General features: G+C 45.5%; 1 protein-coding gene across 1 annotated transcript in view; it reads right to left on the bottom strand.

Annotated features, from left to right (window-relative positions):
* Positions 1-720: 720 nt before the first annotated feature.
* LOC144246718 (transient receptor potential cation channel subfamily M member 8-like) overlaps positions 721-24,105 on the bottom strand; it is a 36,858-nt gene continuing 13,473 nt past the window's right edge. Inside the window, 19 exon segments of the mRNA XM_085584730.1 lie at positions 721-2,880; positions 4,219-4,305; positions 5,563-5,596; positions 6,797-6,896; positions 8,609-8,799; positions 11,252-11,429; positions 11,602-11,773; positions 12,517-12,655; positions 13,373-13,464; positions 15,895-16,111; positions 16,706-16,818; positions 17,309-17,454; positions 18,461-18,539; positions 19,250-19,300; positions 19,875-19,970; positions 20,316-20,606; positions 21,240-21,378; positions 21,885-21,997; positions 22,784-22,981. Coding sequence (XP_085440856.1) covers positions 4,255-4,305; positions 5,563-5,596; positions 6,797-6,896; positions 8,609-8,799; positions 11,252-11,429; positions 11,602-11,773; positions 12,517-12,655; positions 13,373-13,464; positions 15,895-16,111; positions 16,706-16,818; positions 17,309-17,454; positions 18,461-18,539; positions 19,250-19,300; positions 19,875-19,970; positions 20,316-20,606; positions 21,240-21,378; positions 21,885-21,997; positions 22,784-22,981 — 2,400 coding nt within the window. The 3' untranslated portion in view covers positions 721-2,880; positions 4,219-4,254.

The following is a 24,105-nucleotide window of genomic DNA, read 5'->3' as shown; positions in this document are numbered from 1 at the left end:
ACCTTGAAGCCCCCTGATAAGGGGGCTCTGAGGGGCCAGACGCTGTTTTGGAACTTCCCCTCCTCATGGAACTTCCCTCACCCTCTCAAGCCTCGCCACGTGCTGCGTCTGGCAGCTCAAAGCAGGACCTTTCTCCATCCCTAATAAACCTTATACCCCAAGAGCAGCCTTCAGAGATCTCTCGTCTCCATTCATCTAAACCGTCCTGGAGCCGGCAGCGCTCTCTACAAACAGCGCCTGCAGGGCTCCCCTGCCCACCGTGAAGGTGCTGGCACCAAATCCTGGCGCTGGCCCTGGAGGGGCAGAGGGCCGGCTGCTGCCCGGGGAGCCGCGGTGCCGCCCCGCAGCCCCGCCGGGCCGCGGCTCCATCGGCCCCGGCTGGGCCGCAGGAGCCTGGAGCAGAGCCCGCGCGGCTTCTGGGAAGGGAGCAGCATGTGCAGCACGGGCTGGTGCCCCTGGCTGCAGCACTGCACACGGACTGACTCCAGAATTCAGACCTTACAGAACATGGTTGCACAGTTACATTCACACAACAATAGATCTCTACAGCTTCAGGCAATCACACAGCAGGTTTTTGTTGCCACCTGGCAGGGTGCTAGACATGCTGCAGCCTTCTTCAAAGTGTCACCTTCAGAAGCTGCTCTGAGTAAGGCCACAAGAACAGCCATTTCAAGTCCACACACACACATAGCCCAGCAGAGGAAAGACAGGAAGGGTCTATTTATGATGTATTCCAGCAAAGGTTTATTGCATCCACCTGGCTGAAGGGATCAGGGACAAAGACCTGGCCATGTGCTCTGCACAAGGTTAAGCAGGGGTCAGTGGCCAATGGTCTGAGGGCACAGGGGCAGCACAAAGGGCAGAGCAAAGGGCATTGGCCTACAGGGAAGATGGGGCCGGCCACCAGGGATACCACAACCAACGAGGAAACAGGGAAAGGAAAAAATGCAAGAATTTGGGACACGGGGAAAGGAACTGGGGTGGATCCTGGTGTTGCAAGGCTCCATGGCAGAAGTCTTCTCTTTAAGCCTAGGTGGAGAGTCTATTGTATATTCTTCCAAGGCAAGGCCCTTGGGATTTCCCGGAAGGGTTTAAAGCATTCCACAGGTTTTATATAGGAAGGGAGTGAACAAAAAGCACAATTTTCACATCCAAGGCAGACAAATGATATGGGAAAAATAATTTCCAGAAAGGAACCTTATCTCAAGAATTTATGATGCAGCTAACTGCCAAGTGAATCAGTGAAAGCCCAGCTCCTTTATTTTTCAGCAGGAAATATTTCCACATGAAAACAAATACCACTGCTATTGTTAGCGCTGGAGCCCCCAGGATGATGTCATGCACAGCATACAGTACAGTTGGGTGATAAAATGCAGAGAGAAAAGAGCAGCAACCTCTCTGAATGTATCATATGGATATAAAACTTGCAGAGAGTATCCAAAGAGGGGAATGAAGATGAGGAGGGGCCAGGAGGGGAAGCTGTATGAGGAACAGCTGAGGTCAATTGGCTTGTTCAGCTTGGAGAGAGGAGGAGGTCTCAGCATGACTGGCAGCTTTCTCCCAAAGGACAGCTCCAATCTCTGCTCTCTGTGACAGGGACAGCACCTGAGGGAGTGGCTGGAGCTGTGTCAGGGCAGGGTCAGGTGGAATTTTAGGAAAAGGTTTTCCCAGATGGTGCTGGCACACTGACCAGACGCCCTCAGGGAATGGGCACAGCCCCAGGCTGACAGAGCCCAAGGAACATTTGAACAATGCTCTCAGGGATGCATAGGATAGGATTGTTGGGATGTCTGTGCAGGACCAGGGGTTGGACTCCATGATCCTTGCAGGTCCTTTCCTCTGGTGAGTCTATGATTCCATGATTCCTAGACACTGGGAAGGAAGGTTGATACAATGCTTTGCCATGTAAATAAATGCTATTTGTAGTGCCTTCAGTTGGCTATGCTCTCAGCTATACCAAAAAAAAAAAAAAAAAAAAAAAAAAAAAAAAAAAAAAGTGACAGAATTCAGCTGCTATTTTAGACAGAAAGCGCCACCTCACCATATCAAGCACTGCTCTGTTTAAAGGTTCCAACAATCTCTTCTCCATTTCCAGCTGCAAACATCAGCAAACACACATTGGAAAAGTCAAATGAATTCCAACATTCCCAGAATACAAATTTTCATGATTGAAACCAAGGAAGGATTGCCCACAAAGCCTTAGAAACAGTTCCTAGATAAATTAATGCCTCTCCCATGCAGGGCTGTAATAGCTGAACTTCTGCACTGCTGAAAGGTTCCGGGTAGAAGGGGAACAAGTCCACAATGTTCCTTTACAGTCTGAAATAGGGATGCAGGGTTGGACCAAAGGCTTTCCTTGGGGGGATGATGCTGAAATCCACTACATTCTGGCACACCAGCATTCCAGACCCCAGCAGGTCTGACAGCCCGTGCAAGGAACAAGCAAGATCCAGCTACTACAGGGCAGAACAGGAAGGGAGATTGATTCATTCAGACATGCAATTAGTGCTTGAAGGAAACCCATGCACAGGTCCCTCCAAGTGAAATGGAAAAGCAAAGGGATTTTGGCAACAGCAGCAGAACTCTTGGAAATAGGAGTGATTTGCAACAGCAGCTTAACAAGGACTAATTGCTGCCACTGGACCTTAGGGCAGATGAGAAGAGTTTGGGTAACACAGGAATCATGTCAGGAGATAAGCAGCCATCTCCAGTTTCACCACAACCTTGCAACAAGCAGAAAGGGCTGTTTGATCAACAAAAATAAAAATTGCAAGAAAATCCTGCTGACTCCTGCTGAGACATTGATACTCTGGTGCCTCCATTACCATCTGCTTGGGGGGTGCTGCCAGCTTCAAGCAATTATTCTTCATGAATTGGTACCTGTGTGAGCAACAGAAAGAATTGGTGAGTAGAACTCCCAGCCCACCTCAAGGCTTTGCTTTCATCCTCTCGACATCAGCTTGGGTGACTGGATGCCTTGTCCAGGGGAGGGTGTCCCTGCCCATGGCAGAGGGTGGAACTGGATGAGCTTTAAGGTCCCTTCCAACCCAAACCGCTCTGGGATTCTAGGATTCTTCTGAAGGCACTGCCATCCATCATGAGAGGTCCCTTTCCACAAGCTCCACCATAAACTACTGTCCCTTGTCCCAGGCTGCCCCCCTGTATCTAATTACAACCTGTTTTCCAGCCACATTGCAGCTCCCTTTGATCAGCGCTGGCACTGTTTGAGCAGCACTGGACTAAATGGCCTCCAGAGTTCCACTATTTTACAGCCTATTTTTTAGGCAACTTGGAGTCCAGCACATCCCAGAAGCACCCAGGAACTGGTGATCCTTGTAGATTTTATTAGGTGGTTGCAAGTCATTCATGACTAAAAGGCACTCAGTTCAAGTGAATATCCAGTTCTCCCAGGAAAAGAGTGAGCGGACTGGGGAATGTTTGGCACAGGTTTAAGGTCTCTTGGACGAAACCACTCTGTGGAAGAAAGAGCAAGGCCGTAATGTCCGGGCTGATCAAGTTGTTCCAGATTATCCCATTCAACAGTTACACTTCTTAACCTGCTGTCTCTAAAGGTGACAGTGTTCTCTGCATCAATATTCTGTCTGCTTTTCACATCCCACTGTGGGACCCAAAACAATTCTTTCTTGAAACTGGAGGCAAAAGGACACAAGGCTGATGACCAGACACTCAAACTGGACCTGAGGCTTTGGGTCAGCTCCTCACACTGCAGCTTATTGTACAGGACACAGGAAGGCTACAGCAATCCAGCCTAATGCCCCACTTTGATAGTGGAAAAATAAACCTTACTCCTGCCCTCACTTCTGTCTTTTCTATTTGGATTGCCTGCTCTTCAGAGTTAAAAGATACCAAGGGTAAAGGATCCAGCACAGCAGCTCCTCATTTTCTAGAGGCCCTCCAACAAAAAGACAACTAAAATAACCTTGGGTTAGTCACAGTTATTCAGAGGCAAGCGAGCAAAACAAGGTATTTGAAACAGTGCCAAAATTTGATAGAAACCCCAGATGGAAAACTGTATTTTTCATAAAGAAAAACACAAATGAGGAAGAGAAGTTGGGTCTCGTTTCTTCCCTAGTATCAGACAATATGAATACAACCATCAACAATTAATACTAGCTCTTCTTTCAAAGACACACCAATTTAACACCACAAATGCTGGTAATTTTTTCAAGGCAGACAATGGATTTAAAGAGGGCTTACCCTGCTCCAGTAGCTGCTCTTGAATTTCAGCTCCACTTATTTAATTTTACTGGAAATCTCTTTCAGAAGGCCTTTCAAATCAGAGAGCTTAAAAAAAAAAAAAAAAAAAAAAGAGGAGGTTATTTTTGTAAAGTCCATCTAGCTGAAGGAATGCAATGCTAATGAGCAATGAAAGTAACAAGTAATTGCCTCTGCAAGTATTACACCCAATGCAAGAGTGCTCGAGAGGACAGTACCAAGTACAATGTTCATCAGGGCAATTAATGCAGCAAGCCCTGATGCCTCTATTTCAGCGAGTTAACCAGCAGTTACCAGACGAGAAAAGCAAGAGATGGGTATTTATTTTCAGGAGAGAATTAAGGTTAGCAGATCTCCTTTCAGTTTCAAGAGCAGCATCATACTCACTCACCACTTCCCCTTCAGTCTGGAAGCAAGCTATTATTTTGCAATCTAAATTATTTGACAGTAACCAAAAAAAATACTCTGAAGTATATGTGGGTCTTTTCACCTGAGCTTCCCAAAAAGTCTGTGCTTCATACCAAAGCCACTCCCCACTTCAGAGGCCAAACAGATAATTCAGTCAAGCCTCAGAAAATAACCATTGTGAACACACATACCCATTTCAACATCACAGTCATAAAAAATTATTTGTATGACAAAACTCATAATGTGCTCTCTGGTATATGGGTAGCCTTATATTGCTTAATTACACCATGCCAACACCACCAGAAGCTAAACTTGACAGACACCTTTGGGACGGGGACATGTCAAGTGTGTGACACCCCTTCTTCCCACTGACGTTTCATGGACCTGTTAGACAGCGGAATGTTGCAGTTTAAGATGGAAATTACTTCTGCTTTAGTCCATCTCAAAAGGAATATTGAGAAACACTCCTCCAGTGCTAAGCAAGTGTCTTTGTTTCATTCCCCTGCACATTAGAAAGCTCTTGTGGCTTGGAAGGGATCTCACAGCTCATTTTTGGCTGCTCCAACCCCATCCAGCCTGGCTTTGGATACTTCCAGGGATCCAGGGGCAGCCACAGCTTCTCTGGGTACCCTGTTCCAGGGTGGGCCCACCCTCACAGCCAAGAATTTCTTCCCATTATCCCATCTAATCCTCCTCTCAGTTCAAAACCATTCCCTTCTGTCCTAATCACTACACGCCCTACACACTCCTATCTATGGAATCAAAAGAGCACAGTAAAAAAGCCCAATTAAAATGGGGTCCTGGTGACAGTGACAAAGACTGCACACAACTCTGGGAGGCTCATTTTCCTTGCCGTGGCACACCCCCTGCTTTACCAGAGAGAATCACATTTCCCGGAGCAATCTGGGACAGAAGTACCTTTGCATCCAGTTGTCTGAATCGATGCACTATCCTAGAAGCAGAAGGAGAACATGAAGCAATGGGATCAGTCTGGATACCAAGGAAAACTTGGCTAATTACCACACCCCAACTCCCCCCAGTGCTCCATCCTCCCAGGGAGGCAGGGCTGCACGTGACTGGCATCATTTTTAGTACAAGTAAATTAACTAACATGCAAATTACTATTAGTAGGATGCTATTACATTTTCCTTCTCAAGACATTTTTGCTTCCAGTACCAAGGAAATGTTTTTGGTATTTGTTTGGCTTCTTACGCAATGCTGTTTGTCTCTGGGTAGTCTTAACCTAAACACTTATTTGTGGATGGCAATGTTCATGCCCACAGATATGGAAGGGTCTGGTTTTTCTTGTCCATTCCTATCAGCTCTCTCTGATTAAGAGAAATATTCAAGCTGCCAGAAGTTAGCAAAGTTAAGCAATCATACAGAGCAGGTTTTGTTCTTGAGCAGTGCTCTGTTTTCTTGTTTTCTTTCAGTTTTTGTTGTTTTTTTTTTTTTTCCTCTTATACTGTTACTCTGAAAACAGTGAGACAGATCCCAAAGATAATGTTTCCACGAGCTGGCAGTCAAAGAAATATCCAAGCGTAAGTCTCCAAAGTTTCAAATACCATGATTCTAAAGACCATCTTCCCCTCCTCAGAGGTCTCCACAACTCATGCTACTAATTACACATCTCCATTTGGATTACTGCTGTGGGAATGTCTGAGATTCCAGGTCCAACAGTAAACATTCTCTGCTAAATGTAAAATCATAGAATTATTTGAGTTGGAAAAGATCAAGTCCAACCAATTCCACCACTAACTCAGGTCCCCAAGTGCCATATCCACACAGCTTTTAAATCCCCACGCCGAGATGGGGGTGCCACCACTGCCTTGGGAAGTCTGTTCCAGGGCTGGACAACCCTTTCCATAAAGAACTTTTTCCTAATATCCAGCCTAAACTAATGCTACAGCAAGAGTCAGCTGTGGCACTGTTTCCCATGATGAGATCTCAAAACACCATGGGAAGACTTTTTTTGTCTTCTCTTCAGCAGACAAAAAAGCACCATTTCACTTCAGAAATAAAAAGCACATTTATGCTGAGTTTATTTACTTACTCATTAGTTTGTAAACACCTAGAGCGGCTGAAAATATGCCTTCACTAGAAATGTTCAAGAGAAAATTAAGAGAATGAAGACAAAGATAGGCAGGCTTACTCTTCTGATGAATCATTTGCTTTTGTATTGATTTTGACAAGGTAATTTTCCTTCATGACAGCTTCCCATGCCAGGATTTCATTGTCCTCATTTCTTGAGCCTGGGAAATGTATTTGAAAGAAAAATACTTAATTTGTGTTCGAAAGCCAAGGTGCAAAGCGGCTGGGTCAGTGCGTGCATTCAGAGGTTAATGATTCCCTTCTCCACATCCTGAGCACTCACAGCCCCACTGCCCACCTGTGACTCAGCTCTCACAGATGTGACACTAATGCCTTTCACTGAATGCTCCTGGCAACCAGAGTCACTTAAAAACACAAAATACGAGCAAACATAAAACCCAAAACCCAACAAATAAGCAAACAAAAAACCAACCCACAACCTTACAAGCTCCAGAAGTCTTTCTGTACTTTTTTTGAGTCTTGGTTAACACAGGTGCCTCTGCTTCAACAGGTACAGGATATTCTAGCAAGATCCCGTCTGGGTTTGAGCTTTCCATTTGTTTCTACATTACCCCATATTGGATCATTAGGAGTAACACTTCTAAGGACCATGATATATGATTTTTGATTGAACTGAAACACTCCAGAATGATGAAGAATTGTCTTCTCTAAGAAGCATTTTATGATGGTGCTGTAAATTCCGGAGTTGATACAGAGGAGCCCACTTTGAGGCATCATAGTCTTCCAGGGTAATACTTCAGCATTTTGTCAAGTTCCAAAAGGACACAATAAACCACAGGGGTTTAAATAAAAAAATAAAATAAACTGAGACAGAAGAAGCCCCAGGCTGGTGAATGGATGAAGTCCCTTTCTTCCACCCAGTGCTCCTCTGACCTCACAAACCCCTCAGCTGTTCCCCCACAATCCAACAAGCATCTAAGCACTCAAATCCCAACCATTTCCATAAGAGTTAAAGGGGAAGGCAGGATTTTACCACAGTCAATACATCAGTGTGCTTCCTCTGCAGTTCTCAGTTCCTATCATCAGCAAAACCACAACCATTTTCTGGCTCTAATTAACTCTCCCATTCTTTCAGAGCTGCAACATCAACTGTGCATCATTTGAGCAGGAATTTCTGCCACCCAACAGCTTCCCCAGCAAGAAATCCACGCAGCAATTTAGACAGCCAAAATGATTTAGTGCTAAACAATTTTATACGCCAAAGAAGGCCCTTCCTCCTAAACTGGTAACAAATCCAGCTTCTGCTGCAGGCCACCAGGCAGGTTACTGATGGATGGGAAAAAGCCTGTCAATTAATTCAATTTATTCTCTCTCAGCTGAGAAAACACTATATTTGCTGGAGAGGCAAGGGGGAAAGCTTGTTAAAACAATTTCTATCTGTGTCCCCCAACAGAAAAAGGATAAATAGCTTGAGCATTGACTTGTCACATTTTTGAGGTGGTTTGCTCATTTGGCTACATGGAAACTGTTTGTTCTCTTTCAGTCACTCCCTAGCAAGAAGAATGAATTACAAAAAAAGCCAAACCCACAACCTTGCAAAGCTGAGAAACAACATAAGCAGCCCTAAAGAGTTAGGATTAATCTGAAGTCTTAATGAGTTACACACACAAGGCAATTCTACATGGAAATGGCTTAGATAAGAGAGCACTGGATAAATATCACTTGAAAACTTGAATCTTACTGAAGAGATTTCCAGCAGCACAGTGGATTTGCATGACAGAGGTCTACATGGCCCTTGGAAATCTCCCAGCACAGCACAAAATGCCTGGAATAAGCACAGGATGCCACGTAGGAACTGCAATGCACCTGCTGCAGAGATGACTTTTGGGCAACAAGGAAAAATCCAACTCACAACAAATGGATGGCTCTTTGCTTTCTTTGTTACAGCAGCACTTGAAGCATTTCCTCAGCACCATGAATATGTAGGCAAAGATGACAAAGGGGAAGGGGATGGTCAGGCGACTGCAGTATTCCTGCACCAGGAAAAAGCGTTGGAACTTCCACACCTGGTCATTGTTCTCTTGCACTGATCCAACAGTGTAACTGATGGGAAAGAGAGAACACAACCAGGATGAGTTGGTCACCAAAGAGCTGCATCAGAGCCAACAACAGAGCATTCCTCTACTGTACCAGGGCATGGTTTTATAGTCACAGAATCCCAGAGTAGTTTGGCTTGGGAAGGACCTTAAAGCTCACCCCATTCCATCCCCTGCCATGGGCAGGGACAACTTCTATCATCCCAGGTTGTTCCAAGCCCCATCTAACCTGGCCTTGGACACTGCCAGGGATCCAGGGGCAGCCACAGCTGCTCTGGGCACCCTGTGCCAGGGCCTGCCCACCCTCACAGGGGACAATTCCTTCCCAGTATCCCATCCATCCATGCCCTCTGGCAGTGGAAGCCATTCCCTGTGTCCTGTCCCTCCATGCCTTATCCCCAGTTCCTCTCCAGCTCTCCTGGAGACGCTTTAGTCCCTGCAAGGGGCTCTGAGCTCTCCCTGGAGCCTTTTTCTCCCCAGGTGAGCACCCTCAGCTCTCCTAGCCTGGCTCCATTCCCTTTGAGAATCTCCTCTGGACTCATTCCGGCAGCTCCATGTCCTTCTGATGTTAGGGGCCCTAGTCATTCTGAAGGTAGTCATTTTTATTGACTAGGAGGTTATTTAGTTTGTTCTCCTCCTTAGAGAGTAATTTGCAAATGGGTGGAATTAAAACAGTAGAAAACAAAAAACAAAAAAAAAAACAAAAACAAAAACAAAAAAAAAAAAACAAAAAAAAAAAACAAAAAAACTTTGAAGTTACAAATAAACAGGAAAATATATGATTAGGAACAAAATACTCCATGTACTTTTACTACCTCAGCTCTAACCAGTCTTCTTCTAGCCTAGACACATGAGAACAGGATGCTTCTTCACAAGATATTGTGTCTTATTAACTGAGCAGATAACTGCTTTCTTAGGAAAAAGCCCAAACCTAAAACTAGAATACTTACAAGAAATCTAAAAGCTCCTGAGATTTATAGTAGACGTATTAAGGACACTGCAGGCACAGATCAAACCCACAGCACAAGGCACTGTATGGACCCTGCAAAGCAACAACCACAGGTGCAAGCAGCTCCCAGGCTGCCTGACCTTTCAGTGTGACATTAAGTGGCAGATGGATGCTCCCAAAATGCCTCTGCTCAGAGCCTAATGCACCTTTATGTGAGATAAATGCAAACCTTCACCTGGTGGAGATTCTCTTTTTGTGTAAAAGATAGATGCAACTGGTGAAAACTAGAGGGTTTTTTTACTGGCATGCCAGCATAAACCAGAGCATTTACCATCAGGTACTGTTAAAGTAAGTGTTCTAGCAAATATTAAAGGTTTTAGGGTAGAGCTGGCTTACTGCTGTATACTTTCCTTCATTGTTGAAAGGTACTTGCACCCTTCCTAGGGAGTACGAGCATGCTTGTCTCTCCCCAGGCACAGATATGCTTTACCTATCTTGGATGCCTTGCCAAAAATAGTATTTCTGATTTTCTTTAGATTCTAGGTCAGCCTGGGGAAGAGGGGTCAGAGCAGAACCTAAATCTGAGGCATTCTCAACTTATCACTCTCTAGCATCTCATCTCAGGCCAGGAAACACTGGCAGAGTCATTCAGCTGAGAGATGCTCTTGAGCAGCACCAGGAGTCCTGTCAATACTCCTGTTGCCAAAGCAACTTCCTGCCAAGGTACCATCAAATCACAAAAATAAACTTGTGGTCCTCAAGAAGGCTGGTCAGAGGTTTTGAGTACTCTTGTCATGAGTGTAAAGCAGAAAAGGACAAGGGCTGGGAATGGGAACAGAGGCACAACACCAATCCAGCTGCATTCCCAAGTGAGACATGAAGGCAACACGCCCCCAAAATCTGATATGAGGAACTTCCCATGATTAAATCAACTCTGTGCCACAGCTTGCAGAGGATGCAACAAAGATTTCTGGGAGAAGCTGAGGAAGACATTCCCTGACCTTGCTGGTCTAGAGGTGATGGCACTTCTCAAGACAAAGTCCTTTTGCATGTCCCAGGGGGATGTGGCTCATTGCCTGTGGTCTAAGTCAGAACAATAAATGGCAGGTCCATCAAATCAGTACCAGACTTATCGTCACCACACAGCAGCTCAGGTTAATAAAACCACAGTGTCCTGAAGAGTGATGATAACTCATTTACTCACTCTGCTGCTCAAGCAAGGTCACTTGGGCAGCAACTCACATTTCGGTAAGGCCCTGACCCAGCATCACCCCCTGTGATGGGTTTGCTGGGGTTTGCACCACACCCACAGTGCAGAGGATGCTTAGAGATGGAGGCAAAGGACAGGCAGCAATCCCTCCCCAGGACACTGCACCAGTTTCCCCCAGGCTGCTGTGACAGATGCAGAGGCGAGGCTTGGCTTCCTGCTGTTTTCCAGCACTCCAGTCTCTTCCCCAGAGCTATGTCAGTGCAGGGATGACCAGGAAGCCACGGCTCCTTCGTTACGTACCCGAACATGGCCACGAGCAGGTTGACCAGGAGGATGTTGGTGGAGAGCATGTAAATGCACACAAGGGGAATGGTGATCCACTCCGGGAAGCGGGGCTGGTTGTTGGCATCCAGCTCCACGCACAAGGGCTTGGACTCGTTCCCAGAAAAAGTGCAGTGGTCGAAGTTGTAGGTGGTACCTCAGAGAGGGGAGAGCAAACAGTGAGCTCCTCGTTCTGCTGGTCCTGCCCTCATCCCTCCATTCCTGCTCCCCATTAGACTTGGAGGCAGGGGGCCAGCACAGGGCTGGCCAACCTTTAGAAGGACAGAACCTTTGACCCACCGAGGAGGGACCCCCCAGAAGATAAATACCATCAATATCATCAGGGTACTGGCCAAACATGGCCAGGTAGGGCTCGTAAATGACCGAGCGGAAGATCCACTCCCAGCGGTGCTCGTTCTTCCTCAGGATGCCTTGCCTGGCTACACCAAAGGCCACCATCCACACAGCAAAGAGGAAGAGGAAGAAGAAGACATCTATCATCTGAAAAGGGACAACAGGCATCAATCAGTGCACCCCTGCAGGTCTGTTGCAAGCCACACAGGGATGGCTCCTAATTTCACAACACACATGGTAATAACTGACCACTCCCATTCAGAGAACTTCAAAAATATTTATGCAACCACAAAAGCAAGGCATGTTTTGGAATACAGGATATCCCCCTGGCATCGGACAGGCTCCACAAAAGCCAGAACCAGGTAAAAAGGACTGTGGCTCACCTTACCCCTGTGAGATGAAAGCTTCTGAAAATGCCATTCTGGATGGCTTCCAACCAGCATTTACAGCCCAGACACTCTGGCCAATGGTTGCATGATATTCTAGCACTGTATGAGAGGATCCTCACCACCCTCTTCCTCAGGTACTTGTGTGATGGATGCAGTGGAGGACCAAAGTCCTCCTCCTGTACCCTCTACCATCACTCTCTTGTTTGGGGAATACGATGGGAGCAACAGAAATACCACTGGAATGTTTGAGGTATGGAAAACAAAAGCTACCAGGAAGCAAGTTTCCTCTTCTGGTCTTCAGTCTAATCCTTACTCTTTCCCTGGACAGAGAAAAATGCCCTACTCTTAATTAGGTCCCACTTAAATCTTAATTCATCCTGTTTAGCTGATTTAACTTGCTGCCATTATCAGAACATGGCAATTTCACTCTTAAGAGGGAAGGGGGAAAAAAAAAAATTCACATCATGTATTTAGACTTTTGAATAGCTGCCAGAATCTTACCATCCTCTGCAGCATAATAATTTTGGGTCCTAGATTCCTGCTAACTGTGGAAATATGGATGAGCCTCAGGGTAAAAACTATGTAGTCCAAACAGAAAATTACTGTCCCGGAATACCAAGAGCTTTCATCAGAGTGAAGCCTGATGGAGATAGCAGAAGAAAACAAAGAGAAGCCTTGGTTGAATCATGCAGAAATCAGGTAAAAACACACTGAAACATTGAAATGGAGAGTGGTAGGTGAGAAATTAGAAAGCAGAGCACAGCTATCCAGGACCCCATCTAATGACAGGTGACAGAGATGGTTAATGCACACTCGGTTTATACCCTTTCTTCCTGACATGCATCATCATCCTGCTCATTTTTTCTCTTACCCTTAAAGCTATTAACAGCAAGGAAATTTGTACCTGGAGCTACTCCCACAGCCCTCTGAAACCACCACAGTGCAAGATCTGCTGCAGTGCCCTGAGGCAACAAGGACTAAGTTACAGCTGACTGAACAATTACTTTGGAAAATGTGTTTCCATAATTTCTTTGCCATGGTTTTTAACTCACCCCATTGTGTAGAACAGCTTCTAGGAGATAATGACATTGTTAGGCTGCTGCACAGTCCTCTTAAAAATAATGCAAGGCCCAGGTGGTCATATTAAACAGCCAGTAACAGAAGCCACAAAAAATTCTAAAGATCCCCTGTCTTTTTTTTTTTAAGTCAACACTTGTCAGTATTTGGGACCTTCACAATGCGAATTCCATGAACACATTGCTCCCCAAAATTTAATTACAGGTTGTAGGCAAAACCCACCAAGGAAGGGAAGCAAAGCTGTAACGTGGACAAGGCACTACTACTCACTACTACTCACCTGAACACAATTCCTGCTATGAAGTAGAAGATTGCAAGGGTATCCATAACATTCCACAGGTCTGAGAAATACTTGCTGCCATTCATGTACCACTGGGAAGGAAAAAGAACAGAAAATAACCCCCACACAGCATAGTTTCTTTGTCCAATTAACATTTTGTCACACAGTAAATAACATCAGAGTTCAGATGGCTTTCAGTTTTCCCAGAAAGAGGGGTTTCATGTATCCAGCAATGCCACAAGTTACTGGCAACCTGTTTTTTTGGGTCTTGGTGTGACCCACGAAGCACTGCAGGGGGGAAGGGGGTAACAGTTTAAGGGTAGCTGATGCATCCTGGCTTCTCTCCCTTCACAGAGCTCATTCACTAATCTGCCCCCAGCTATATACACATGCTTTGGATGCAAGACCCAGATTTAATTTTTTTTTTTTTAATTACAGAGCTCTCTATTTCTGAATTGCAAGTCTAGTGAGAATCCCTGCTCATTCCCAGACTGAGTGGTACAGCAGCCTGGATCCCAAGTCTGTGCAAGAACTAACTTCTGGAATCAATTCAGAGGTGACTCATAAGGACAAGAAGCTTCATCAGGACAAACCTCTGCCAGGTCTGGAGAAATAAACTGCATCCCAAATCATAACTCTTTTCAATTTCAATTTCCATTGAAATCAAAGTTTTGCAGAGTACTGCTCAATGAATCTCTAACTGACATATCCAAGGAAGGCAATTCTGTCCTTAGTAATTCTATGGGAAACAAACAGAAATCCAAGGGAGTTTTCTCCCAAGTGCTGTCTCTGCCCAGTAGCTCCTTAAATCAAATAAAACATCTGGGACTGAGGTGCAGCTCTCCAAATTCCAAGCAGTTTCTTCTGCTGAGAGGTGAAATGCACAGAGGTTCTGTCCAGATTCCTTCTCCACTGGAGAAAACAGGGCTTTCCTTCACACCCCCCAGTCCACCCACTCACCTGGCTGGAGGCTACCTCCATGTGGCTAAGGAAACAGCAGGGAAAAGGCCTCTCCAATTTCCCCATGGCTCAAAACAGGATTAGGAGCAGCTCCAGCTACTTACAAATCCCTGGGACCACCAGAAGTGAAAGCAGGGCTGAGCCAGTGGCTTACAGGTCAGAGACTGTTCCAGACCAAGGGCTGATTTCTCCCCAGAACTGGTTATCCAACTGCAGCAGCTACAGGGACCCCAGGCAAACTGCTCTTACTTTGTCTGGGATGTGAAAACAAAATCTGAGAGACCCCTCTGTTTTCCTTTAAATATAAAGGACACACACAACTCTGATGCAGAGTTAGACTAATGCACCCATGGTCTATCTCAGGGGAAGCCAGGGAGGAATTTCCCCAAGAAGTTTAGAGGATTGGGACACTGCTCTGCTTTCTGCTCCATTTCTCCTCCTCAGGAAAATGGCTTTGCAGCCAGAACACTGGCTGCAGATAACTTTAAGTCTTCAAATCTAGCTGCCTCCACTGCCAAATTGGTACAGTCTGGCTACCAGTTACTAACAGTAATTGCAGCAGTTCTACCTGCTCAGGGTAGTAAGAAAAAGGGACATTGTTAGGAAAATAAGGTTTCTATCCCTAAGGTTTTCCCCAGGACTTTTGCTGGGTACACACAGGATGTGCAAGGACAGGTCCAGAGACACCAGAACCTTAATCATCAGAAACAAACACTCCATTAGTGTTTTCATGGCAAAAGAGTCTTTTCCCCCATTTTCTTAGCAAGTAAAGTTGCCATAAACAGTGTTCCACCTTGACTATTAAAAAGGGAAAAGACCACAGTAACAGCAGCATCAGAAATGTCATCTGAGCTCAAGTAGAAAACGATATTGCAGGGTGGGATGATCCAGCAGATCACCCACAAACACTCATGACACGACTCAGGCCTTACAGCAGAATCAGAACGCAGCACCAAACCCACACACCCGCTGCTTTTTGACTCCCCCAGCATCCTCCCACATCTCCCAGCTCTGACCACAGACTGGCAGAGACCAGCTTGCCCAAAAGCCACCAGATTCCATGTGAAGTGAGAAGATACCAGCTAAGTGGCTGGCTATAAAGGCAGTCCCACATCAGAGCTGGTCCCTGAGTCTACATTGAACCAGCAAAAAGTGTATAGATGATTAAAAGCAAAATAAAAATGCATAAAGGTATGTAGATTACTAGTAACATAAAAAATAAAGGGGATGGAATGTAGAGAAGAGAGGCAGTAATGACTTCATCTAAAGCTTTGCACCAAGACAAGTGTGCTAAATCTAGCCATTTACTACCAACTACCTTGGCAAGCCAAGCATTCCTGGGAAATGCCTGCACCAGGCTTATCCTCTTGGTGCACAGACACTGCACTGCAGGGGCACAAGCAGGAATTAAACACCAGAGGAAAAAATCCCTCACTGGGCCCTGAGCTGCCTGAGCAGCTCTGCTAGGAAGTGGCTCTGAGCACCTGCACTGCCTTGGAGGGGGAAAAGCTCAAGGCTGTGGGTCTAACACTAAACTTTCTGGGGTTGCAAGCGCTGCCTACTTGTCTCACTCCATCACAAAGCAGAATGAAGACCAGCACGTAAAGGATGATCTCCAGGGCCGTGGGTTCCTTCTGGAAATCCATAAGCAACACGTAGGCGAAGAGCAACAGGAAAGCAATGTAGAAGATGACGTTCCAGGAGAAGACCACAAAGGGGGAAGTGAAGAAAGACACATAATATAAGAAGAGTTTCTTATTCTTCTCCACGGGCTTTTTCCTGAGGAATTAAAAGAGGGAAAAGGTCTCAAAGCATAGCTTTTAATGCCTAGAAACATCTGTGTTCTTAAAAGTGAAAGCGCAAAGGGCGCAAAGTCCAGCTCAGGATGTTACTTCAGAGGTAAAGACATCCTGCAACCCCTGCCTGGAGGCGCTCCAGTAAACTGGTAAATCTTCCAGCTTGGATGGGGCTTGGAGACACCTTGGGATAGTGGAAGGTGTCCCTGCTCATGGCAGAGGCTGGAACAAGTTAAGTTTTAAAGTCCCTTCCAACCCAAACCATCCTATGATTCTGCGGTCTTCAATCCAAGATCAGAGTGAAACCCAAACTGTCAAAAGCTCATTTGGCTTTTTAATACCTTTATCTAAGACTGGCTGAACACTAGAACAGCTTCCCCAGAATAGCTGTGGTGTCTCCACCCTTAGAGATATCCAAAACTGGACACAGTCCTGGGGCAACCTGCTCCAGCTGAACCTGTTTGAGCACAGGGTTGGACTGGATGATCTCCAGCCAGCCTTGCCCTAAGATTCTACAATTAATTAACTTGCTTTCCCTCTGAAAAAATTTCCCACTAATGAAAAGTCAATTGATTACCTGAATGAGATGAAACCACAGCCTATTAAAGGGAAAAAGAACAGGCACATTATAATCTTCCAGTTCTTAGTGTCTCTTGAAATCTCTCCATACCACTGCTTGGAAAGGAAATTCTGCAGGGAAGAAGGAAACACCATTATTTGTTGCAACAGCAACAAAATAACCTAGGAATGCTATTTTAGAACATTTGATTTAGTAAAAGTAAACCCCAAACTTTGAGATTTCAATCAAAATACTAGGGATTTCTTTTGCAACAAAACAGAAAGGTTTCTGCATCAGTAACAGCTCCTTAGGGCAGCCATGCTCCATTTATGGCATGAGGAGTTAAAAGTGAGGCCGAGCAGGACTTGACCCGATTGATAAAACACTTACAAACCATTGGATTATATGCAATGCTCATCCATGCTGGTCATTACATCCACACTGTGCAAGCCCAAAGCAGAAACCACTTCAGGCAGTCTTTATTATCCAGTTCATGATGATTTATAGCCCCAAGTCAAGATTTTTTCCTCCCGATTTACATTTGTGGGTAGAGGAACCAAGACCCCCTGTTAGAGCACAAGAGCTACAGTGACCTGTACACCTTTCCTTCACTGCCATTACCTGCACACCTGGCTGGGCAATAAACTGCTGGTCTCTGGCTTCCACTGATAGCTCCAGACAGTTGCTCCCTCCCCAGGCTTCACAGGAATAGGTCAGCAGCTGCTCAGCCAGTTCTTCGTCGTTGCTGTAGCACTCAGTGAACAGCTCTGGTAGAAAGAAGCAACTCCACATTGAGCTCTAACTTCAATTTCCCACCAATTTGTGTGCAAGTATATTTAGTGTAATATTTGTAATATCAAAGCATGTAGACAATAACCCTTTCCACATTTTCAGCACAGCAGAATGACTGTGCATCCCTTTACAACCCCACTTGCACATCTTCAACTTTTGATACAGAATTTGTGTCTGGATGGAAAACTGTAACATTAAATCACACAGAGCACTTAGTTCTGAACTAAAAAATTGAGTAAAAATGTGAATTCCTCCTTAAATGACTCAGTAAATCTACTTGCTTCATCCTCTCAAATTCTGTTTGGCATTGCTCTAATGAATTATAGGCAGTCCAAAATTAAGAGCAGGGTTGAAAAAGAATCTGATCCTTTTTCACTGGGAAATGCACTGTTCAGTCCTTAGTGTATTGCTAAATCATTTAGCCTCAGGGATGTAGATACCTTTAAAAAAAGTCTATTTCAGCAGTTTTTGCTTTGTAGAATAAGAGATACTCTCTGGAAACAAGCAAGATATTTCCAGCATGGCCTTGAGCTGGTCCTTATAAAGTCACAGAATCATCAATCTACTTTTTACCTGCTACTTGTTCTCACTCCCCAGAAGTACTCCCTGAAGGGTGTTTTTTCCCAACCTGAATACTACCAGTACTCCTTAGGAAAGTTTCTCCTTTTCTATATTCTCCTTCCTGTTTGTGGGCACCTTTCTTCAGCCCTGCCAGTAGAGCTAAGGAGCTTTTCCTCCCCATGAAAGAAATTCTCCAGCCCAAAAAAAACTTCCACAACATGCACCCTTTGAAGCCAAATTCTTAAGACAGGACACAAAATTTCTACTGGGAACAAATGGTATGGAAGGAATTTCTAAGCAGTAAAATCACATGTTGACATAAAAGAAAAATATATTTAATGTTGGACATCTAGTTTTTAATTCCCTGGTCTCTGACCCTTCCCACTAAATTTCTAAAGGAGTCACAGAGCAGCCACTTACCTACTGCTCTTGTCTCATACTCATTAGTGAGCTCCTTGGACTCACCAGCAGCATTTATACCATTCTTCACCTTGGACATGTGTCCTGGTTTGTAAGATAAGCTTGTATTCTATTTGCCATCTGTTGGAGGTTGGGCAGGTTTGTTATCTACTCCAAGAACAATGGTTTGTTAATGGGCCATTGACTGATTCACTGCAGGGCTGGTAGCGTAACACCATCCCATTGTGAGATGCTCCACCCAGAGGGGGAAGCCAAGCACTCTTTTTATTGTATAAAGTGGTACCTTTTGGGGGACAGAGCAGCTCTCTCTTTGCGGGATTTTCCAGAGAAGCAGCTCCTTCGGTGGGATTCCCAGAGAAGCGGCCGGAGCGCGGTGAGGCGGCGGCGGTGGAGCTCGGAGGCGGCCCCGGTGCAGAGGAAGTCCGGCTGCACTGCCACCAGATTTTCAGAGAAAACTATACCCTTCTAAAGATCACCACTTCAGCTGCAATTCATCAGCCACTGCAAGAGGAGCAGCTATCAATTCAACCGGACTGCTACCAACACCCCGAATCCTCAGGTTCTGGACTTTATCACTAGTTTTGTTTGTAGCAATTGCATTTGCGTTTTTAAATTGTTATCTAGTTTTCTCCTAGTAAACAATTGTTACTCCCATTCCCATATCTTTGCCTGAGAGCCTTTTAGTTTAAAAATCCTGGTAATTTGGAGGGAGGGGGTTTACCTTCTCCATTGCACAGGAGGCTTTTGTTCTCCTTCACAGACTCCTGTCTTGTCAAACCAAGACACCATGCTTTTCAGGAGCTTACTGGTCCCCAGGGCTGCCAAAGTGCAGCCTCTGGTCTGTGGAGAAAGACTAAAGTCATGCAAATCCCCCTGAGAATGGAACATGATCACAGAATCCTGAAACCACAGTGATCTGGGTTGGAAAGGACCTTGAAGAGCATCTCATCCCAACCCCTTGCCACAGGCAGGGATAGCTTCCACTATACCAGGTGGAATCCTTTAAACATTATCCTCCATTTTGCTCAGTTCCCAGTCCAGAATGATCTATTGGATTTTACAATCATTAAATTTCTGTCTAATCCAAATTAGAAATTGGATTTCCACCAAACAGCTGGAATCAGAATCCATCCATGCTGTGAAATGTGTGGGAACTCGGCATCCCAGCTTAGGCACAGATGACAACATACAATGGATATAGACTGCTGACTCACACACAACCTTAGGAAATGAAAGGATAAAGTCCACATCCAGACAAAATGGGCAATATAAAACCTACTGAGAGTCATCTAGCAATTATCTCTTGTGGTGTTGTGTTTGAAGCTGGACGTGGAGCCTTCAAAGGCCAATAAACCAAAGGCACAGAACCCGACTGTGCTGCCTGCAAAGAGAAATAAAGGAGAACTTGACTTACTTGCTCCCAAATGACTTTGGACAACTCCTTCTTGTTCTGAAGAACTGACCAAATAAACAGAGCTTGCATTGGGTGCCTTGTGACAGGACACTCCTCCTGAAAGAGAGAGCAAGAACTCAGACCTAGGCTCACCAAATGTTTTCAGCAGGAACAAATCCATGTCTGGACTCTCCTGTTTTTGTATTTTCTTTGTTTCACAGCCACCTCACCAATCCCTTCTCTCAGTTCTCTGCCAGTTGTCACACACTACTGTGAGCTAGGTTACATTTGCTATTTCTAGTAAAACCTTTGACTTTAAAGTATTTGACAAGAAAGAATCAGCCTCCCTGTTTTTCCTGAAGCTGGCAATAAGAATATTTGTGTAAAAGGCACTTTCTGCTCTAACCACTGCAGTCCAGATAAAACCTCACTTGCAGCAGGATCAAACTGCCCATCACTCACTGAGAGCTGGATCTCCATCTCATCCTTGCTGTTTTTGTAGTATCTTTTGAAACCTCTCTGGAAATCTTCCACCATCTTCCACACGAAGGTGAGGAGGGCATCATTATAGGAGTTCTTGGCAATCTGCAGGTTCTTGAACACCAAGCTGCTGAAGTTGTTGGTGTACAGCTCCCTCAGGACCTCAGTGGTGAGGAACTTCCGCAGATCCAAGCCGTTCTCCAAGAAGAGCCGGACAAATTTGGGCCTGTCTTTCACCAGGGCTGTGAACATCACATCCTGCAGGTCAGCAGACTAGGAAGAAGTGGAAAAGTAAATATTAGGGAACATATGAGACGTGTACACCTTATCTAAGGCCTGACATGTGGTCACTGTCACGTTTTCATCAGAATCAGTTTTTTTTCTGTACACGGTTGCCCTGGCTGGATGGCCCAGAGCATTTCTGGCATGGGCAGATCACCTTTGCAACCACTGATCATACAATAGATCATCATGGAATGATGGATCATGGCTTCATGGAGTATCCCAAGTTGGAAAGGACCTGCAAGGATCAAGTCTGACACCCCTGGCCCTGCACAGACACCTCAACAATCCCATCCTGTGCATCCTTGAGAGCATTGTTCAAATGCTTCTTGGGCATTCCCTGGGGAGCCTGGGCAGTGCCCAGCATCGTCCAGAGGAAGAATATCTAGCCTGATCCTCCTCTGACACAGCTCCAGCTGCTCCCTAGGGTCCTATCCCTGTCACAGCAGAGATGGGAGCTGCCCCTTGTGAGGAAGCAGCAGCTCCCAAGGAGGTCTGACCTCTTCTCCAGGCTGAACGGAATGTGTCAGTGCAGGAGCAATAAACACCAAGAGGCTGAGGTGCTGAGACAGTGGCTCCTGCTGGGATGTGTCCCCCCTGCACTCACTCAGAAGGGGGCTGTACCTCCCAGTTTCGGTCCTGGGTGAAGATCTCATCGCTGGCCAGCTCCAGCTGGTTCCACTCCAGCAGCAGCTTCAGATGCCCGTTCCAGTTATCCCTGTCGTGCTTGTTGGTGCTGAACGCTGCAGAGCAGGAACAACCTCTGGGTCAAGACCAAGCATATTTATCATCTCTGCTTCTCACACTGCCAGGACAAGACTCCTTCCAAGTGGCTCTTTCCCCACACCCATGCACATCTTCCCGACTGGGGGGCTGGAGGATGCTGGAGGCTCAGGGATGTATTTATGGTCCAAGACAGGCCACAAAGGAGCTGCCAGGAGCACCTCATAACCAAGGTCAGCACAAGGCTTCCTTCAGGCTCCTCAGAGTCCTGCAGCCTCTACACAGCAGAGATTCTGCAGGATTCCTACCAGCATCCCTAGGGTTCTCCAAGCTGCCTTCCCCATTACCTGGTTTGGATCTTTCCCACACTGAGAGATCCCATACTGCTGCTGTAGCCTGCCCACACCCCTTCAGAAGAAGACAGGCTCCACACTGTGGCAGTAGCTTAGCTCTAGAGAGATAGCACTGCTCTAAGGAAACCTGTTCTAGAGAATAAATAGCCATTTCTTTTTCAATTTTTAAATCCCCAAACAAACTCAGAAAAACAATTAGTTGCCTTTGTACAGGGCAAAGGAAATGGCATTGCTCACAATTTCATCTCCAGCTTCTTCTATTTTGATCACAGTCAGTAAATGAGGGCTCTCAAGGACTTCTTTGATCTACAGGAAAAAAAAAGTGTTTCAAAGCTATCAAGGCTGTTTAGTAACAGATCTCCTATTAAAAAGAAATTTGCCACCACATCACAGAAAAGCTGCTTCTCATCAGTCCTGGGTTTTAACAAATCCAAACAGAAGTAGATAATGAGCTTGATTTTAAAGTCACCAAAGGACAACGTTAATTATCCCCTGAACATACAGCAAATAACTGTGATTCCCCTATGCAAATCATTTTGAACAAGATGATATAATCTCAGTAATTAGAAGTGATTCTTGAAAGTAGAAAAGATTGTGACAGCACAAGTTTCAACTTATGTCATGCAGTTTGTTAGCGAACAGTCTCTACCTCCTTGTGCTTTGTCAAAACCAGATAATTTTTCTCATAATGAAGCTTTGTAGAGTTAATTTCATTTTAGCACATGAAAGACAAATAATCTTGGCCATTTCTGATGCAGGAGGAAGTACACTCTAAAGCAGCTCAGCAGAAGCTGTGAGGAGTGTGGCCAGACAGGGAACACTGCCTTCAGCAGCTCCACACTCCACAGGGAAGAGATCCTTCTGGAACCTTCTTAACTTTCCTGTGAGCAGACATCTTCTGACTTGATTGCAGCCCCTGCCAAGGCTTTCGTTCCAACCCCTGGAGATTCAGAATTTTCCTTTTTTAAATCTGCACAGATGTAACATGGCAAGGAGCCCTGCACACCCCATATGTCACCAGACAGCAACACCCCTGACTTGGAAGCCACCAGCTGCTCCCTCTACTCTCCTCCCACAGCATCCCACACTCACCCACTTGATCCAGCTCTCAGTCTCCTCTTCTGAGAGCCTGGAAATGGTGCGAGGCAGGAACCTGAGCAAGCTCTCCTTGACACAGGAGGAAGCAAGAGTGCCTTCAGCCTCCACCAGGCTCGCAATGACATCAGCAATACGCCCAGAGCCTTCCACCACCACACAGGGAATCTTGCTCTTGATGGCCACATTGATGGACTAAGGAGACACAGGGAGAGCACTTGAAGCATGACTGTTACTAGAGCCTGCTATTGAGTAAGGAAGCCTAGGGAACAACAGAAACCCACAGTCCACAGGAGTATTTTTATTATTAGCCACTGATGCATTACCAGTGACAACTCTTTAAAGCATCATCCATCTAATGAGAGAGGGCTGTAAAGAGCCCCAGAGAGACTGAGAGTCAGAAATTGCCATCCGCCAAATTTTCATAGAATCACAGAACAATTTGTGTTGGGAGGGACCTCAAAGCACATCTTGCTCCACCCCCAGCCATGGGCAGAGACAACTTCCAGTAGGCCAGGCTGCTCAGCTTGAGAGTGGATCAGCAGATCAGGACAACTGCCAAGTGGAAATGGCATTCAGGTCACACAACAGTGCTGCCCAGCTACAATCACTGCTGGTTTATGGCACAGCATTGCTCAGCTGGGACCCAGGGCTCTGGATTTATTTGCTGGAGGCAGAAGCAGCAGTGTTTTACAAAGAGATCATTTCTGTAGCATCACAATCTAATGTTACTGAAAGTCTCCAAGTAGCCACTTACATGATTTCACACACAGCAATATAGTACATGGATTAATAGCAAGACAAAAACCTGCTGAAATAATGCTGGAAGGACCATTAACCTTCCTGGTGCAAAGACCATAGGAGATGCTGGTTTCATTCGCATCACTATACTGAGAACAGTCACAGCATAAGCTGGCTGCCAGCAAATTGTACAAAGGGACTCGATGCAAGTTATCATCAAACACTGGAAAGACAGAATATCTATTAGTTAAGAGAGTTTTTTGAGAACAAAAAAAAAAACAACTCAGTCATCAAAACCGTGCGTGCATTCCTCCTGTCAACTGCAGAGCAGGTCTCTGACAAAGGCAAGGAGGCTTTTCTTATCAGCTAGATGAAAGTGGTTTTCTAAAAAAAGGTTCAGCTAAAGTGCATGTTTTACATCACAGGGAAATTTAAAACAGAAGCTTGGAACAGTTTTACTTCTCCCTCACTAATGCTGATTCTAGTCATCATGCACCAGTCACAGAAGCTGAGAAAGAGGGAGCCTTTCCTGGCCAGCACTGCTAGGACCAAGGCATGGCAAGGACAGACATCCAGAG

The sequence above is a fragment of the Lonchura striata genome, chromosome 7 (genome assembly GCF_050655825.1).
Source record: "Lonchura striata isolate lonStrDom1 chromosome 7, ASM5065582v1, whole genome shotgun sequence".
In the NCBI taxonomy this organism is placed as follows: Eukaryota; Metazoa; Chordata; class Aves; order Passeriformes; family Estrildidae; genus Lonchura; species Lonchura striata.
This window is presented reverse-complemented; position numbering and strand designations above follow the sequence as displayed.